General features: G+C 38.9%; 1 protein-coding gene across 7 annotated transcripts in view; it reads left to right on the plus strand.

Moving 5' to 3' along the window:
• The window catches only part of LOC104641239 (COMM domain-containing protein 1), a 127,574-nt gene that overhangs the window by 17,362 nt on the left and 90,710 nt on the right, over window positions 1-19,502 (plus strand). For 5 of the 7 annotated variants that reach the window (XR_012834773.1, XR_012834774.1, XR_012834775.1 and 2 more), the window contains exon 2: window positions 12,421-12,702. The exons of the other annotated variants lie outside the window; for them this stretch is intronic. Coding sequence is in view for 2 of the 5 variants with exons in the window: in XM_075749665.1 (XP_075605780.1) it covers window positions 12,421-12,702 (282 nt within the window). In the remaining 3 variants the exon portion in view is untranslated. The remainder of the gene's footprint in view (window positions 1-12,420; window positions 12,703-19,502) is intronic. 7 annotated transcript variants of the gene reach the window in all.

Here is a 19,502-nt window from a genome sequence, read left to right on the forward strand (position 1 = left end):
TTTTATACATTAACTTAAAAAAAAAAAAAAAAAACAAAACAAAACCAACCAAACATTTAATATATGGAGTAAGCCAGAACTGACTGGAACATGGATGGCCTCCATTGTGAAGGATTAGGAGTTCATTATTGGTAAAACCAAACTTCTTTTATTTTTTTTTTATTTTGGGATATTTTTGTTATGTGTTCTGAACACCTGAAGCTTAAGCACAGTAGGTTTTCCATAATTGTATTGCATTGTATATAGTAGTCATATACAAGGAAACTAAATCATACAAATCTACAGGGAAACCAAATCATCGTATACTTTTTAGCCACCTGCAATTTAAAATTGGATTGTTTGAGCAAAGCAAGTGGGATTTACCTTTCATTTTGTTTACAGTGCACAAGCACCTATTGATAGCTGATAGCCCAAGATCTAATTCAGGATACTTGATCTCTTATAAAGTTTGTCGTTTTATAGTTGTATAGCAAGCCTGTGACTCCCTCCTCCTTCTCAACTCCCCATGGAGTTTGGTATCTGTTTATCTGCTCACCTTGAGGACTATGTGTTTTGCTTTTAAAGGTGACAGTGGTTTTGGAATATGTTTTTTATCCTTCTAATTCTTTGGCATCTTCTGTATTTACCTCTTAACAATGCTGTTTATGTGTGATTCTACATAAGTAAAAGGAGATTACAACAGAATTGCACTGAAAGACGACACAAAATATGCTGTGCTGAGCAAATGTGAAGTAATAGCCAACTTGTCCAAACAATTTTTAGACTTAAAATAAGTGGTTTTCTAATTATTTTTTAAATATTTCTGTAATTATATCATTTTGCATATGTTAACATATTTCTGAAAGCATGTTTTTCATCTCTCTCCCCTAACAATAAAAAGTGGCAATACAAATATAGTTTGAGTCAAATTCTGTGTTTTTTCCAAATAAGATTAGATTATTTTTTTTTCTGGTTGAGATGTTTTGGGTTCTCTGCCAAACGATTCCTACAGCCAAAAATGCACTGTCGTGCACATGCAGCTCCCAAGGGCGATGCATGTTGTCTGGAGGCACAGGGGTGTGCAATTGTTCCTACAAGCTTGCTGAAAAAAATGATTACTTGGCCAGCTCTACTGGTAGGTGTCTTGGTCAGGAGCCTAACCTGATAGAAATAGAGAACCCCCAATAGAGTCATTACAGTAGTCATTAATATTTAATGTGATTCTATTGGAGAATAATTTCAGATTGATATTTTGGCTGTTTTATTTTAACTGGGTAGTTTTTTCTTTCCCTTCCTTGCAGTCTCTATAAACTGTGATGCCAGGATTATGAAATGCGTTCTGATGATATATGCAGACACTGAAGTAGTATCTGTGTAAAAGGCAAGGAAGCAACAGACATTTCTGCTCCTTGTCTGACGTTTACACATGCCTCTGTCTCTCTTCAAACTGTCGCATCAGGTGTGCTGTTCTTTTAAACTCTTTTGCCATTTCTGGTTCAAGTGTAGTTTATGTTCTGTTCTAACAAGCTCTTTGTATAAGTATCCTTTACTTTTACGCAGTCGAATATGGTACACATACTTTATAAATTTGAATTAGTTGTGCTTTCTTTTGCATTTTTCATTAAATTTTTAACTTTTTGAAGTGAACAAAACACATGTAACTCCCTTTTTCTGCAGAAGAAATGGCACATTTAGGCAGTGTGCTGTTATTTTAGTAGATGATCAGATATTCATACGGTGCTCACACATACATGTTTACAAAATATGGATGCACGCGTGCAGAGATAAAAAGAGAGGTCAGAAATAAGTGCCTTTCTAACACTATTCAGTGACACAGTTTTTATACATTGCCTAGGATGAAGATGATAAGCTGTGGCTCTGAGACAAGTTGGGGTCTTGCAGTATGGCCCCGTGGTTTGCTTTCCAGTGTTACCTGTGAGATGTATGGGTTGCCTGAGCCATGCTTCACTGATGGGTCCTCAAGAGGGAGAAGTTGTTATGCTGCTTCAGACCTCTTGAGACCTCTAAGATGATCCTCTCTTGAGAACTCTAAGGAGCCCAAAGGCATGAGTGGCTGATATAACTTTGCAGAAGGACTCTTCCCCCATCAGTTACTGGACGTGCCTCCTTGTACGCGATGAGTACTCGTGTGTGCCTCTATTTTGCATCCATTGTATGAAGTCTCCTGCATGACTGAAAGAGAGGGATCTGGCTCTGGCTTGTTGTGAACCAGGTTAGGCGAGTGTCGATTGTTCCTTGCTCGGCAGGGAGAGTGCTTTTGTTCACAGGATTCATGACATTTCAGTTTATGACATTTCAGGAAATCTACAAAAAGTCTTGTAATGAAAAGAAAGTGCTAGAGAAATTTTCCAGTTCATGTGGACAACAGCAGGGGATTTGTTGAATATGAGTAGCCCCAAATTTGACTAAAAGCCAATGAAATGCCACTGGAAAAATGAATTGATTTCTTTTTGATGGTATGGGCTGCACTGTCTTGGAGCATTTCAGTGCTGAAGTTTTTAGCTGTTTAGGCCTGCGATGATGAAATCTAAAACTAGATTTTCAGTTTTCAGTGCTGGTGTGTGTCTGCAAGCTCTGCAAACTGCTGTCTTGCACGTGCAGCTCCCAAGGGCAATGCATGTTGTCTGGAGGCACAGGGGTGTGCAATTGTTCCTACAAGCTTGCTGGAAAAAATGATTACTTGGCCAGCTCTACTGGTAGGTGTCTTGGTCAGGAGCCTAACCTGATAGAAGTAGAGAACCCCCAATGGAGTCATTACAGTAGTTATTAATATTTAATGTGATTCTATTGGAGAATAATTTCAGATTGATATTTTGGCTGTTTCATTAAGTCTTTAGCCTATTTTTTCCCAAAACCATTTATTAGATTTAGTTCTAAGAGCATTTTTGGTACAGCAAATGGTACTTATGTCTTTACAGGAAAGCAAGGGATGGTTTCTTCGCAGCCCCCTGGTTTGGGATTTGCTCCTGATCAAGTGGTGTTTTCCAGCACCAGGGGGAAAGTGGGGACCTTCAACAGAGCAGTTGTGATTCTTACAGTGAAGAGTTTGACCTGCTGTTCCTTTCGCCTCATAAAGGCTCAGCTGTTCACCACCACCATGGCTGCTACTGGTTTGGGGAACGTGTTTTATATTTCACTGAGCTGACAGGAGGGAACGTGCTGATTGATACCCTGAGACCGAAAGCTTACCTCTTGCCTGTCAAACCTGTCAACATGTAACACGAGTTGTCAAAATAGGTGATGAATGACCAGATGATAAAGCACTCTCGCTTGCTTCCCTTGAAACTGTGTGGTCTATAAACTTGTCTCCTTTACTTGCTGATCTCTTTGCTGCTGTAAAATGTGTCTTGCAGGGTTATGGGCTAAGGCAGTGATGCACTGCGGTCTGAGCCTGGTTTAGGAGTGTGGGAAGCCTTCTCCCTCCAGGTAGGAAAATGTAACTCCAGCTATTGCCTAGGATAGTACGGGTAATATTCAATAGTATGGTGACAGGAAGGAAAGCAGAGCCTGGAGTCAGAATTTGGCTCTGAATCAGAGTATATGGCAAGACATCATACAGTTGGGGGGTATGACTCATGTATTTCATGTTCACTGCTGGAGCATCTATTCTTTGCAATAAAGGAAGCTGATGTCCAAATGTAAACCAAGGGGGACATTAGCTGAGTTAATGATTAACTCTTCAGATGCAAACAATCAAGATACACTGAGTAAAAATGAAAATTAATTCATGATGCTAATTCCATTTTCTGTGCTTGGTTCGTAATAAAACAAGTTTGCACTTTGCCTGATTTCACTGACAGGATCACTACCTGCAGAGAGTTACAGTAAGCCCTGCTAGTGTCTGCACATCACTGCACGCAGGGTAGGGTTACAACTTCTTTTTTCCCCGTGTGCCTTCAAAATATGAGCTGCTCCAACTTCTGTTTTTAACTCTAAGTGAAATGAGATTAAACATGCAGCAGTAGTCTGCAACAGCAAGTAATTTTCCCAGAATGATTGTAGAAACCTGGTAAACATAGTTCTCATTTATTTTATTGTAAGAGAATGGAGGAGCAGAAAAAGCGCCGACCACATGGTCTCTTAAGGGAATGACAGGTCATGTCACCAGTTCCGGGACTATCACTGTGTTTGTCTGTCTCTCTTTTCCTGCTTTTACTCCCTCCCTTGAATCTCTTTTTGTATTTACCATCTGGTATTTATTCTACCCTATCTGGATTTCTCTCTGCCTTTTATTTTCCTCTCCATCTTTAGCAATATTGCATTAAATGGCTTCCATCTGTCAAGAGTTCCTATTGCTGACTCCAGCTCCTTCAGGACTGAAGAAGAAACCATTTTAGACTGAACAATGTAACCTGTGAAGATTTAAACATTCTTCAAGAAAACAACTTGCTTCTACTGAAGCATAGTTCAGGGAGCACATGTGTATGCATATTTGTTTTGCAAGAGGTTGAACCTGTCAAACTTGTCTGTAACAGGGCTGTGTGTTTAAGAACTACTGGAAATGTGACATTTCTTTGCCTCCACCCCAAGTGGCAAAATGCTTTCTAAACTGTGGCAAAGAATTCATCTCAAGAGTTTTCTCAAACTATGAGAGAAAACTAATAGCAAAGCTTGGGATAGTTTTGCTGTAATTCAGTTGAGTACAGGCCAGGATGGACAACTTATATTTTTAATCCTGTTTGACCCTTGTAGTTACAAGTATATCTGCTATTAATAGAACATTTCCTTATTTTTTGGGTTCCCTGTTTTATGTCCCTCTGTGCCTATCTGTGCTTTCTGAGAAGTGCTTTCCATTGCCTTTTTTCTTGTGCATCTCTTCCTCTTTCTATTTTAAATAAAGTAGTTTGGAAACTATTATTCAGGAATGGGATGGTGCTTCTTTTTTATGTTTATTGCTTAAAATCCATGCATTTAGTATCTGTTTGTAATCTGAGTATGCAGGCATCATTTGGACGTGTAGCTATGTCTAACGTTACTAGTGGGTGGGCTTGTTCTGGGTTTTTTATTTATTTATTCTTGTTCTGCAAGTTGTATAAAGCCTAAGTAGGTCCAGACAGAGTAATCCTGATGATTCTCAGTTTTTCTTCAGCTAAAGATGTTTCTTAGGATGAGGCTGGGGTGGGGGAGCCACTTTTTATGAGCTTGGCACAGCAGGTTTGCAGGAAGTATGATCTGACCATAGGAGCATGGCTTAGGTTGCGGTTTATCTGATGGCTGCCTATTTTAATCAACCTTTTATCCTCCTTTGTCATCAGATGAGTCTTCATACCACAGAAAAATGACACCTCCTGCAATAAATTTAGGAAGTGGTGTTTTATGGAATTATGAGTTCAAACTGGTCATTTCTCGCAGACACACTGACTAACAGTGGAGACAGACTGGAGGGAAAAAAAATGTTGTCACTTCAAATGCTTTTAAAAACTAATGCTGAGATCTCTTTTGCGGTCAATTGTAAGCTAAGCCAAAAATACCTGTATATCTGCTCCATCGTTATTGAACTCCATGTTCAAATGAAAAAGTAATTTTAGCAGAGAACATTGGGTTTGGTGAACTTGTATGCAAAAAAATAAGATAGGGGTTTGTGGGGTTTCTGCTTGGTGGGAACCTGGGAAACTTTGGGAGTGAAAAATGAAGGAGTCAGTCAAGAGCATGGAAGCGACTCATTGAGAAGAGTTTTATCTTCCATATGCACATTTGACAAGTCTGGGTGGAATGAAGCTTAATAAGATTAGAAATGCAGGAAGGATGTAATTTTGCCTAAAACTTCATCATGCACACAGATGTTTTCCCATCTGCCGTAGCAGTTAAGAAATTTTTTTGTTGTTGTTGTTGCTGTGTATTGTGAGTCGTCCTGTCCAAGAAGAAAGCTTGATGAAAGTCAGAATAACTCGAATTTAAAAATATTTATATGTCTACTAAATGTCTGTTGACCTGGTTAGCATCTCCTTGGCAATAAATCTACAGGTTGGAATAAGAAATAGGTGTTGCAGAAGATCTATTACACACTAGAAAAAAAATTAAAGTACAAGTTTTAATATATAAAATATCATCCAATTAATTATTCACAGTTAGGTCTTTTCTATTAGGAAACAGTTTCATTTCACTTTTAACTGCATGTTACAGCTCAATAAGAAACTAAAATAATATTGGGACATAGTATGGAACTTGAATAAAATAAATTTGTGTGATCTCCCATGAATTAGATGAAGACTTAAAGATTAGTTAAAATCTTTCTACTTCGATGCAGAAATACTAGATGTATTGTTAAGGTCACTTGTGATTTCTGACTTACAAATTTGTGGGGAGCGTAGAAGCCTTTACCTTTGGGTTTTTTTTCCGAAAGATGGATCACCGTTTTCAAGTGCAGGCAAGCAGGCTGTTGCATCTAATTTTATCTTAATTCCAATTCTCAAGAGAGCTCTTGGACTCTAATAAACAGTGTTCGTGAGGCATAACCTACCAACTAGTTGAAAACGTCCACTCTCTCCAGAAACGTGGGAAAGTCTACTGGACTAATATCCAGGGAACATCTATGGGAACAGCTCATTTATTACAGGACTGGATATCTTAGCAGTCCTTGGGAGAGAGAGTCTGATTAGTACGTACTTAGAAAGGAGGACCCAGAAACCACAGGGTTGCAGAGGTGTTCTCAAATTCCTCCTGTCTACTATTTGCAGAAGAGCATGCTGAGCTAACTTTGACAAATAGCTTAGTGTCACTAGGACCTGTGTGTGCCCTTACCCCCAAAGATGATGAGAGCTGCTTCTGTTCCCCCCATGCTCTCCCAGAGTTGCCTTCCTTTTTAGATAAGGAGAAAGAAGCTACACACCCCAAAGCTGCATGCAGCAGACAGCCCCTGTTTACACCAAATCCAGTAATGGTTTTCTTCTAAGAATGGTGAGTGAAAGAAATGCATAGTATCCTGATGTTAACAGGAATTGCTTTGTGTGATAGAAGTGTTTTGGCCAAACGGGGTCCCTTAGCATGTTCCTCCTGTCTGCAGCTGGTCCCTCTCCATGCATGTGCTCCAAGGGTCTGAGAAATGGTTTTCAAGGTTATGTTTCGAAGAGCATGTGAACTACAAGGGTTGTGATACAGGAATAGCTTCTCACTCCCGCCTACCAAAAACCTGAAGAGGAGGGTTCATTAGTACAGTACATGGTACTGAATTATTTGTTTCTCTGAGCTTGTGATTCCTTTGTGCTTCAGGCTGGCAGAAGGCTGCAATTTTGAGGGTCAGCTGGAGAAAATGCTTACACATGCTGGCATGGCCAGTGCTTGGAGCTCTTCCATAGTGGTTGACAAGTAACGTTTTATTTCTGGAAATGAAGTGTGTTCTTTTTCCCAGTGGGTTTTACCAATCGTTGATTCTCACTAGTATCGCATGCTTGTCAGGCTTTATTTCTCAGAAGACATAATGAATTTAAGTCTGTTTTCTTTTTGTATACCAAGGCACATCTCTAATGGATTTAATTAAGCCAATACAAAACTCTCCAGATTATCAAATACTGTTCCATTAAGGAAATAGTATTTGAAGTCATATTTTTATTGGCTGAATTGTATTTGAAGATATAGAGAATATGTGCTGAAAGTGAAGGAGAAGTCAGTGTGGCCAAAACTGTTTCTTGCTGTTTAAGAGCACCTGCCCAGCCTCTGCAAAGAAAGGTGTAGCCAGCTGCTGAGAATGGGATTTGTGTGCTTGTAGTATGACGTGCTGTCCGTAAGCTGTGCTTCTTGCAGGGGGGGGAAGCACATTTTAACAAATCTCAAAATACATAATGTGAGGAAACTTTTAATATCTAATGGTGTTCTCTTACTCTAGTTTTGAAAATAGGCTTTTTTTTTACTTAGTCACTTAAGTGAATAGTCATAGTAATGTAAATGAAATTACCCACTGACATAGAGCAGCTTTGATTTTATACATTCTTAGAAAACTTTACTGCTTTTTGTTAGCTGAAGATTTTTATGTTGAAATATTAAATCATTTGTGATTACCAATAAAAACCGGAATTAGGTCCTATATAACTTTTTTTTTCTTGTGCCATACTTTTAACACAGCACTTCTTCACATGCTGTAGAACTGCATAGGGATGGGACAGTCTGTAAATAAAAAGGTGGCTGTGATAAGACATTGCAAAAGTATGGCTATGGATGACTGCTGAAGAGATGAAGTGGGAAACAACTGAGGCAGGATCTCCATGTACATGCAGCTCAGAATACAAAGTCTATATAATATAATGACATCTGCCACCGACAGTACAGTGACTCAAGTTACTGCAGTAGATCCTGCACTTTAAGGTCTGTCTAGACTAAGTAATTGGCATTAATAAGATGTATCCCTCTTGGACCAATGCTGAGTGATTCATCTGTAGGAGCTGATGAATAAAATAGGTTTCAACAACTTTAAGTCCTGAGAATTTTCCAGTAATGATGCTAAAATGTGTGTGTATTGTTTATTCGGGCAGTGAAACCATCTTTTTCAGTGCTATGGGAGCTGGACAACAGCTGGTCGTGGTGGTGGTAAATGCTCATCTGAAGCTCCTAGGGTTTAAAAGCATGACAGGGAGACCTATAATCAGATATATGTTATCTGTCTTTAGTTATAAGCACAGAAGATCCATTCATGTTTTAACTTTAAATTAATTCTTAGAAATATCAATAAGGCGTATTCACTATAATTAGATATTCTGTGCAATAAATGAGCATTGTTAAAAGTAATGGAAAGAATTGTTTGTAATTCTGTACAGAATATGATTGGAAATATAATTTTTTGCCAAGTTAAATTAAAACATTTCCTCAAGCTTAAAAAAGTCCAAAATTTAACTGTGGTCATTCATATAAACAATGAAGTAGAACTATGTTTGTTTAAAGAATGAGTTGTATAAGTGTTTGTACAGTAAAGGAGATGGAAGATCAGCAAAGACCTTAATTGTTCTCTCATTCTTTGTAACTTATACAGGTTTCCTGACCATAATGAAATGTTTCCAAGTTAAGATGAAGAAGAATATTAAAATGAATTGCTGTTCTTTTGTGACTTGAAAACCTGTATAGCTGGTGGGTTTTGTTGAGGAATTTCAAAGAAAATATCTCTTCATTAGTATCTTCATGCAACTATACTGAGGTATAACTCATTGATTGCTTGTACCTGCTTCTGATTAAAATTGATATTCTTTTTTTTTTAATTTAAAAAAGGCATTCTTAAGTAGTATCCCTATTTCCAAGCTGAGAGAGATTCTAGACTGAATGATGGACTATATTGGTATGTTCTTTAAAGCAGGCATTATCTGATAAGAATTCCACCAAAATACAATATGGTTTCTTAGCTGTGTATCTGTATAGTATAAAGCAATCCATATTCTGTGTACATGTGCACACGTGTCCATGAGGAGAGAGATAAATGATTGTTAATTATGATACATGGCTTCCTTCCTCTGATTTACGTGATAGTATTTTGGTATCAGGGTGCTTGTAGTACATGAACATACAGAGGTTTTAAATGTACCTCATGCTGGATCTTAACTAATTGTCAATCTGTTGATGATGTTTGCCAAACAGGCAAGTTTAGCTATCCTGTATAAGACCTAGTAATGCTGTTTTGTCTTCCTTATGCTTAAAACTGCAAGCTTGATCGTAAGCTTTCTCTTTGGGATACGCTTCAAAGTCAGATGTATATCACGTGTCAAACACAACAAGGAACTTTGTGTGCGTGTTTTTTATCAGCTTAGCAAAGCACTGCCAGAAATCTTGCTGCATCTTGCAAAAAGAGTTGTTTTGAAGGGCATGAGATTAAAAGAAACCCCTAAGAATTACAAATGTGAAATATTTGAAGATTATAAAACCAAGCTGAGAAAAGGGTTACCTGGTTATTTGAGTCAGTGAATCTGCATTAGGTTCACATTTAATGCAGATTAGATGTTTCTCCGTAACACCTTTCCTTCATTCAGTGCAGAGGATGCAGTTTATGTTCTTGGTTCCTGCACAGGAATAAAACAGAATGCAATTTTCTATGCAGCTGAACTGAGAAGAAAGTCTGCATTTCAACTTGATCTTGGTCTTGACAGGACTTATGTAAGGTGCTAGGGTCTGGAGTTGCTTTTTCACCTCTCTTCCTCCCCCCACCCCCCCCTTCACAGAAACCAACACAAAAGGTGTATGTAAGCTGTGGTTGGTGTCACACAATATGCAAATAGATCCCCACACAGATGTGATATGAAAAATATTAAAACAGAAAATATTCCACAGTGCTGTTCACAGACAGTTCTGTTCATGTAAGACATGGATATAGGAAAGGAATGTAAGTCTAAGTAGCTTTTCTTTTGAAAATGAAAAGTGGGGTTTTTTTCCCCTGCTTCTGGCATAATTAGATATTACAGGATAATTACCTCTTAAGTATCTTCATGATAAAAGCAAACAATATATACAGATATGGTGAATGCCCTATAGAAAAGACAGAGCAGTGTACTAGGCATTTCAGATTTTATAATAAATTGGCAGATGCTCCTATTAGCTGGAACCCTGATACAGACAAGCGGTTACTTCTAGCGTGGATTGCCGTTTATTTTCTCAATCACATAACAGATGGCAGCTAATCCACTGCGAGAGCGAGGGAAGCCAGCACGTCCCTCTTGAAAACAAAACAAAAAAGCCCTACAACCAAAAAAACAACTATAAAAGCTTCAGGAGAAAGATCTTATATGCTGGATGATAAAAGGCAGTGTAACTGTTGTAGATCACAAGTTGTGTGTTGGGTTGGTTTTTTTAGGGGGATTTGTTTCTGGTTTGCTTTTCTCTTGAAAAGACTCAGAATAAGGAGGATGTGGTGGTGTATCATCTGCTGAAGGCTGAGCATGTCGCAGTGTTGGCTTTACTCCCTTCAAAGTGGCAAACCTACGTCTGTTCTCTGTTGTTTGCATGATGCATGAGCTCTTTGGTTTGGGCTAGTTCTTGTGTTGGCTTTTTTTAACAGCTGATTTATTTCAGGCCGCTCCCAATGTGGCTACGATTGCATACTTTGACATCTGTCTGGTCTAGGGGAAGATGGCAAAGCCTACTGGTAGCTCACCCTGCTGGCTATTTTAGTTCATCGCTGATGAAGTGGGGAGAAGCACCACGTTTTGCGTCCTCAGCAAGATCGTGGAGTGCTAACCCATCAGTTTTTAGATAAGCGATACCCAATTTTGCAGACAAGCAATGTGAAGCACACAGCGTGCATCCGGCCAAAAGCCACACGGTGTCACCCCCTTGGCTAACGACAGCGAGATTGTGATTTCCCTGAATGTATGGAGTACAGCAGTAGGAATAGCATGTCAAGAAAAATTAAACTGAGGCAAATTCCAAGGATTGCTGGCTGTGCTTCGTATCTTGGAGGTGGCATGTTCATTTAGGATAAGCTACATCCATTTTGGGTGAGAATGAAGCAAAAGCGTCTGCTTGAAACTGCGATGGGAAAACTTAGCCACAGTTTCCTCTCTCCATCTCCTGTCCTCCCCTCCCTTTACTGCCATATTTAGCAACCATGGCCAGTTGAGCGATGCAAACTTGGGACTGTAGGATTATCATCCTTTGGAAAAATAGGTGGAAAAACTGTAATAGATGATATATAATAGATATTCATTTATTTAAAAAAGGGTTTGGGAAGAAACTGTTGCTGTGCAGGGAGGAGGAGTAAATGATCCCTTACACCCCCTTGCAAAACACAAACACAGCGTTTAGTGTGACAGAGTCCACTGATGCTTCAGAAGAAGCTGCAGTTGCATTTTTAAGGATTGCTTCACGCACACAGACTCTTCCTTGGAAGACTCATGCTCTTGCTGCTGCCACCAGCACGCTGATGTGGCCAGCGCTGCAGACCCTGCTTTACTGGTGCAGCATTTACCAGTTTTGCTTCCTTGTCTGCGATGTGGAGGTGGCAGATGAAGCCATGGATGTTGCAATGAGTTAGGATGTCTCCTCACTTGTTTCAGCCTTGGCTGGGGGCATGCCATGTTTGCCCCAGTTTTCCTGTTTAACAGACCATCAGAACAGCAGTGTCATGCAAGACTCCTGACGCAGTGTTCTCAGCAGTGACCAGTTGGGTTTGCCTAGGGCATACTGGGAGAAAGGGTCAGGCAGTGAGAAGCCTCCCTTGTTATCCTGTACCAGTCCTGCATTCCCAAAGGCTCTCCTAGTTTCCTCTGTTACAATGGTCGGCAATCCATTACCCTCCAGCTGTCTGGGGACAGGAATGTGGGATAAGTGGCAGGCACTTGCAAATTGAGATATAATGAAAGTTGTCAGGCTATTTCCATAACCCAGCTTTGTTTGCACTATCCCTTTACAGTCTGGTGTTTGTAAAACCCTAAAGATGCAACCTTTTGGTAGACTGTTAAAGAGTACTTTTGAGCAAGTTTTTCCCTTTTACTCCTCTTATTTTCCCTACAGTCAATTGCTTCAGCGGACATGGATTTGAATCAACTGGAGGCTTTTCTCACTGCCCAAACCAAAAAACAAGGTGGCATCACATCAGATCAAGCTGCAGTCATTGCAAAATTTTGGAAGAACCACCGAATAAAGATCCATGAGAGCCTGATCAATCAAAGCTGTTGGGATAATATCTTGAAAAACATGAACTGGCGAGTGGATCTGAAGTCACAGTCAAGACACGTCGATCAGATAAACACTCCTGTTGCACTAGTTGAAATGGAACTGGGAAAAAATGGGCAGGTAAGCTTTCTTTTGGAAAAAAATGTAAACCTGATTTAGCTACGTATGTCTTGAGACATGTTATCTATTGCTGAATGCATTGCATCCAAACCAAGTCAGTGTATTGTTCACTACAGGCCTTTAGTGTACTTGAACTTGTGGTCTCTGTCTTTGTATTCAAAGATACGTTCTGGGTGGTGAATGCAATTTTTGCTTGTTTCCTATCTTCCTATCACAAATTATGATGATCGCACATCCCTTACGTTTTAGGACATATGAGAGGAAAGAGTCCTCTTAATTTTACATAACACCTATTTTCATGTTACAAGTACACTTTATTACCAGTCACATTATGCAATCTGGTCTTATCTGCCTGAAAGAGATATATAGCTTTATCAGAGCTGAACATGGCATGGCTTTTTAATCTTGGTAATTCATATGAATGTACAACTAAAGGCACGGTTTCCCGTCTTCAATTTTTCTGTCTTTTTCTGGCAGGAAACGTGTTTCAGTTTGGTATCTTTTTCCTCTCCAATATGTTAGCGAATCTTAAAACCTCATGTCTTAGCAGCAGCTACTGCAAATCACACCATGAGCCAATTTGGGGGTTTTGATGTTAATAGTTAACATGTAGCAAGTTTCCTAGGGTTTCATAATATTTTAGTAGCTTATAGCAAAAGAGTACCTGGGTGGCTATACCAAGGCCAGAATGAAAGTACAAGTAAATTTGGATTCTACTGAAACAGTATATATTTATATTGTTGAAGTTATTCTGTGATCCACTTTTCTTCTGTCTTTGAAAGCTTACCCTTCCTAAGTGCTGACCCTCCACCTTCCACTCATGTATCTCTGCAGTGACCAATACAATAATGGGGTGTGGTTTTAGGTTTTTTCCTAGCCTTAAAAAAGTGGAGATTTCTGCTCGGGATCTTGAGATTTGAAATAATTATATTCCATTAGTAACAAATGGAAAAAGTTTAAAACAAAAAGTTAGCGAGCACATTAGAATTACATTAGTGAGCAAATGGGAAAAATAGCTGTGTTCTTAAAAAAAAAGAAAAAATCCTTAACTTAGAACCACTGTTGTATTTCATAAGGGAATTATGTAGTTAGTGGCTCTTGTTTTGAAATTGTTTTTTCCCCGGTAATGGATTATTGTGATCACATCAATCGGCAAGTACATTTATATTTCTTTCACCTCGTGCAGCAAGAGAAAGGGGATGTGAATACACATTTCTGAGATACTGTGATTTTTCTTACCAAAGAGCCCCACAACATGACCAGAATGAATTATTTTAGTAATGCAGCTTCATATTTCAAATGTACCAAGGGGAGTGGTTGTGTGAATGCATTTTTTTAACTGCCACCAGGCATAACTTTTGTCTCCTTTGCTGAGGACGGTGCAGTAGTGAGCTGTCGGCAAGTCTGACGCTCAGGCGAATAAGGGTATTAGACAGACTGGTACTTAAAGAAATAATCATGGAGTAATTAGAATTGTCACCACTTGAGTCAGAATTGGCCTTTTTTTTTTTTTTTAGGAGCTGTGGTTTCACATAATCTTTAGCTTTGGATTAAATAAGTTTTCTGATGCAAAGCTTTTGGCTGAGGCAGTCTGCAGCATGTGATGGGCTGAGACACAGGAGCTGGGGGAACCCTGGGACAGAAACAGCAGCAAGTGGGTTGCCAGAACAGTTTATCCAGCTCTCAGCCTCTTTCCTCATGTGTTTGGGGACCTCCTGGAAAGATCATCACAGTGACTTTACTATTGGAGGTTGAATGAATTGTTCCTGCTGCTGCATTCAGCTCACAAACTTAAAACCGTCATGGTTTATAGCCTTTGTTTTTACTTTGTCATTAGCACATTTATATCTGTTCTAAATATGAAGTTTTGTAGTACATCAAATACGTGTACACTGGTACCTTTCTGAAAATTAACAGAGAGAACATCTTTTCTAAAAGGTTGTCAGTCATAGATGTGATTTGGCGAATAGTGAACGTCTCCTGGATTTGCAGAAGAAAGCTGGCTGATGATTCAGGAGTAAATTATTCAGAACAGACTGTTTTCATTTGGACACTTGATAACAGGGGAGTATACAAATGCATTGATGTGTAATGAATTGACATTAGTATTTCATATGCTTCAAAAGAAGCAAAGAAATGCTCTGTAGAAAATGTACCTTTCCAGAATTTAAAGTCGCTCTGATTCTTCTCGATGTCTCTGGACTGGATTTAGATCTCTGCCCAGCAGAAGGCCAGGCAGTTTGGTGGAGTGTCTGCTCCTTCTGCTTCAATAAGGGACCTTGCTTGCCGCTTGCCATCTTTGAATTTTTATCGGTCCATTCTTTCATGATGGAAAGACTGTATGTGTAAGACCTAATATGGCTAGAAATAGGGAATTTGAAGTGTCTGGTTCATCAGTGTCAGTAGACTGAGTTTACATCAATTAGATCCAATTTCATGAATGTTTTCTGATGGAAGAGACATGTTTCTGGGTTTGAGAATTGCATGCATTAATTCTTACTATCCTTGGCATTACTGATAATAGAAGAAAATGAACCTTTTCCTTTAAGAGCTCTTAAAAACACTTCTAAGGAGAAACATTCAGAAATACTGGTGCTCCAAACTTTGGGAAGTTTGGTTCAGGATCTGTAACTTGCAGTTTGAACGCTTCTTCTTCAGTAAATATTTTTACAGTGACATTTAAAGTTTCCTTTATGCTGGTGATGCAGTCTTTATACATGGCTAGCATGTTCATCTGCCTTTAACCAGGATGAAGTACTCTGCTTTGAAAGCCTTTTTTCTTTAACAATATGACTAAAAATAAAATCCTAAAGCAGCTGCACTTTAGTCTGCGTTTGCCTTCATCTGTTCATGATATTCAGTGCTCATCACTGCCAGTCCATTCTTTCCTTTTGAACAGCCCATCTTTTCTTTTGCACAATGATTTTATCCTCCTGTATCTCTATACCTTGCTGGCTTTCTCTGAAAACATCTATAGCTCCCTGCCCCCTTCTTTATGTAATTTTTAATCTTGTTCTCCCTCTCTGAGCATCGCTGTACAGCTCTTTTGGCGTGAAATTTCAACCGGACGCGAATCTGCCAGGAAGGACAGTGGAGTGAGCTGGAGAGTCACCCTTCTCGTGCCCTTCCTGCACCCCATCAGTGCTGCTCCATGTGGTGAACAGTCGCTGCTGTGCAATGTTAGGTTACCTGCAGATTTCAGTCACAGATTTCTATCTGACCTTGTCAGTGATAGAAAATAAATGCATTGGTTTTTTGCACTGCGGCTTGGCATTAAGATACATAAACATGTTTTATGGACTTTGTCATGTTATTTCTTCCTATGAGATATACCTCTCCCTCTGGGCTGCGTTCTTCCGGCTGATATTCTGGGCTGATTTGCAAATAAGTTTTACCCTCTTGCAGCATCACATATTTTGCAGTTTAATATCCGAGACTGATCAAATGTTGTGTATTACCCTGAGTATTTGCTCTTGGCTTTTATGCTTGAACTTATTTACAAAATATTTTCGCATGCATTTCTTTTCAGTGTTTTAGATACTGGTAATCCATGTAATAGCACTTTTATTGGAGTTTTGTGGGATGTTAACCATGTTTTATGAGCAAAGAATATTTTCTACCCTAATTAAACATGAAGTCTGGGATTCCACTGTGGGATTCTTCCCAGGAAAACCTGAGGAAAACACATCAGGATTATGGATTAGAGGGTTTTCTCACAAAATATTGTATATGTCTTCTTAAAAAACATCTACCTGACAGAGGTATCATAAAACTTAGTTAATGGTATACACTGGGTAGGTAGTACTATATAGCAAATACTAAAGCCACAATATATGTTATGAAATTAGGATCAGTTCTCTCAAATTTAAGAGCAGCCTCTCATTCCATGTAATTTTTCTGAAGTCTGAAATCACCAAAGATGTTTATCTTCATATAAATGAAAAAATTTTCTTTGAAAAACAGACAAGCCTTAGTAACAGACTTTTGATAATTGACAATCTAATATTTTCTAGTACTGACTATATTTTGATTGTTGCTTTAAGCTCTCATCAGTGAGATAAATACTTTCTGATGAAAGGAATTACTAGATGAAGTGATCCTTTGCCAGTGCAAGAATTTAGCTGATACTGAAAAAGTAAGAACTGTCAGCTAAGGATTTAGCTTAGGTATATTACATATGCTCTCTGCTGATGGTGGGTCCAGACCCTGATAATTTAGAGAAAATAATAAAGGTGGTAATTCAGATGCAGAAAGAATTAATAATGAACGTAGACAATTGTCATGTGCTGTATGTGGGAAGTAAAATGCTACTGAGATTTTGAAATTTCATCAACTTCTAGTTTTTATGACTATCAAGATTTTAATTCTTTTGATGTTCTGGGAAACAGTGAAGTAGGTCTCAAAGCAAAATTGTTTCTGACTTGTTAATTTTGTATATTTTACACAAATTTAGGTTGAAATTTATATCAACTGTGCTATAAACAAATGAGCTGAATTCACATGTGTTGACAAATATTAAAATTCGACATGCTTTCACAGTGTAATAAAACATCTTAGGATTTAGCTTCTATAAATCTCATTACTTTGCTGGGATTACAGATTGAATGCCACTGAGGATCTGTTGGTGTTTTGCACGTTTTTGTAAGCACAGGTCTCTTGGTTTCCCTAACCTGCGGTGATCTCCAGCAATAGCTTTCACCACTGAAGAAAGATCAGGTCAAGAAAATGTCATGAGTAAACTCACGCTATAGGGAGGAAGGATTATGGTTATGCTTGCTTTTGCCTCTTACTTGACTCCAGGTCAGGCTGCTTCAGGGCTATTGCTGATAGTAACTTCAGATAATGGACTTCCAGTCCTTTTTATGTAGGATGTATTCTGAAAAGACAGACTGCTTTTTGCAGAGTATTAGTAAAGGCAAAGAGATGCTTACCGACTTGAAAAGCAGTTCTAGGTACTCAAACCAAAGTAAGGGCAGCCTGGCCTGCGAAGGGGATGGAAAAACAACCACCAAACTGTTTTCCCTTTCCAGCCTTAGTCCATTTTAATCTGTATAGTTATTAACATTATTGAAAATATTGTTCCGGTCAAAAATGGGAAAGCACGGGCATTTAGAAGACAAATCGATCAACTTAATCACAACGGGCTTAATACTTTTGTGTGATTAAAAATACAAAACTCGGTAAGTAGAAGTGAGTGGAAAAAAATCACCTTTGTGGCCAAGCCGAAGGTAATCACTTGAGCTTTTGTTCACCTTGGAAATTTATGAGCTGGAGGGAACAGTTACATAAGGCAGTACAGAGCAAAAGCAAATAAAAACCAGAGAGGGCAATGGGTCACTCAGCACAGAGAAAACTGGAACACAGTTGACTTACTTAACTGAGTTATTTGCTTAATCCTCTGCACGGCACACTCTGTATTCCTTTGCTTCAACAGTTCAATTTTTGTCATCTGCTCCTGAAAGCAAAGTGAAATTTGGGATACAAGAACTTTGTTATTTGTGGCCATCGAGATTTTAAAGTGTAGTATGTTACGGAGAAAAGAGCATTAAATTGAGATATTAGTTAAATAACTGCCTGACTTGAATTGTGACTTTTCCACTATATATATTTGACTATATTTTGATCTGTACCTCATCTGTTCATCCTAAACGAAGCAAGGATATTCCACAATTAGTGGTGCTAACAGTCTCATCATTGTTTATTTGTGCTGTGTATATACGTATACTAACACATGCATATGCATGCGCGCACACGTATTCCTTGTCAACTACTTTTACCCTGGAACTGGATTTGCTGAAGTAGTTAAAAAGAATAATTTAAGTGAGACAAATATTTGTGACTGTAGGTGCGGTCAGAGTATTATGGGGAGAATCCTGGATTAGTTGAAGGTGAGCGGTATGAAGATAGATGTTATTGTAACGATGCATATTTACTGCCTTTCATCTGCCTAAATTCAGATTCAGTCCTGGACCCTTAAAATTTTTACCTTCTCAGAAAATATATTGAGATCTTGGACATTATGACAGGGAACTTGTCATGTGTTATGCATCTTGTGTGATCAACAACTATTTTGCAATCTAGCATCAATCTGGCATTCTCATGCAGCAATGAAATGTTGCATAGCTTTGATGAAACACCTTTGAGGGCTGTCTCTTGCAGCCTTGGGATACAGCCTACGATGAGGCTGAGACCAGGGCATCTGGGTTCAACAGACCTGTCTGTTGAAATTTGTCTATTTGTCTCCAGCAAATGCATTTCATAACTCAGTTACACCTTTTCCTGGCATTTATGAGTTAGAAGGACCTGTTCTTCCTTCTTCTCATCCCTATGTTATCCCTTCCTACTCATGGCTTTTCTGGAAGTCCTTGCCCTGGTTTGCTGCCAGCTCTTTTGCCTCCAAAAACGGTTTGTACACTTTTTGGAACCTACCCTTAGCGAACAGCCCTCAATCCTCATCCTGGCTCTCCTACTGAAAGCATTTCTGTAACTTTGCAACTTTTTCTTAGGTATTCCCACAGCGCTGGGGTAGGTTACCCTGAGAGGTTGCAGTGTTGCACACTTTGAGATCTTCAAGACTCAAACTGGATAAAGTCACTGCAGTCAGACGATCAGGGTCTCCACCACAACAGACCCAAGCATTTAGCCTGCAGGCTTTCAGGTGAAATCATGAAACAGATAGTTTCATGCTCCTTGTTTAACCCAATTGCTGTATGTGTTTCAGTTCCTTTTCTGTTCACCAAACCTCACGTGGAAGATTGAGCTAAGAGCGTATTTTGGTTGCTTTTGTACTTTCTGCTTTA

Source organism: Balearica regulorum, chromosome 3 (assembly GCF_011004875.1).
Source record: "Balearica regulorum gibbericeps isolate bBalReg1 chromosome 3, bBalReg1.pri, whole genome shotgun sequence".
Taxonomy (NCBI): domain Eukaryota; kingdom Metazoa; phylum Chordata; class Aves; order Gruiformes; family Gruidae; genus Balearica; species Balearica regulorum.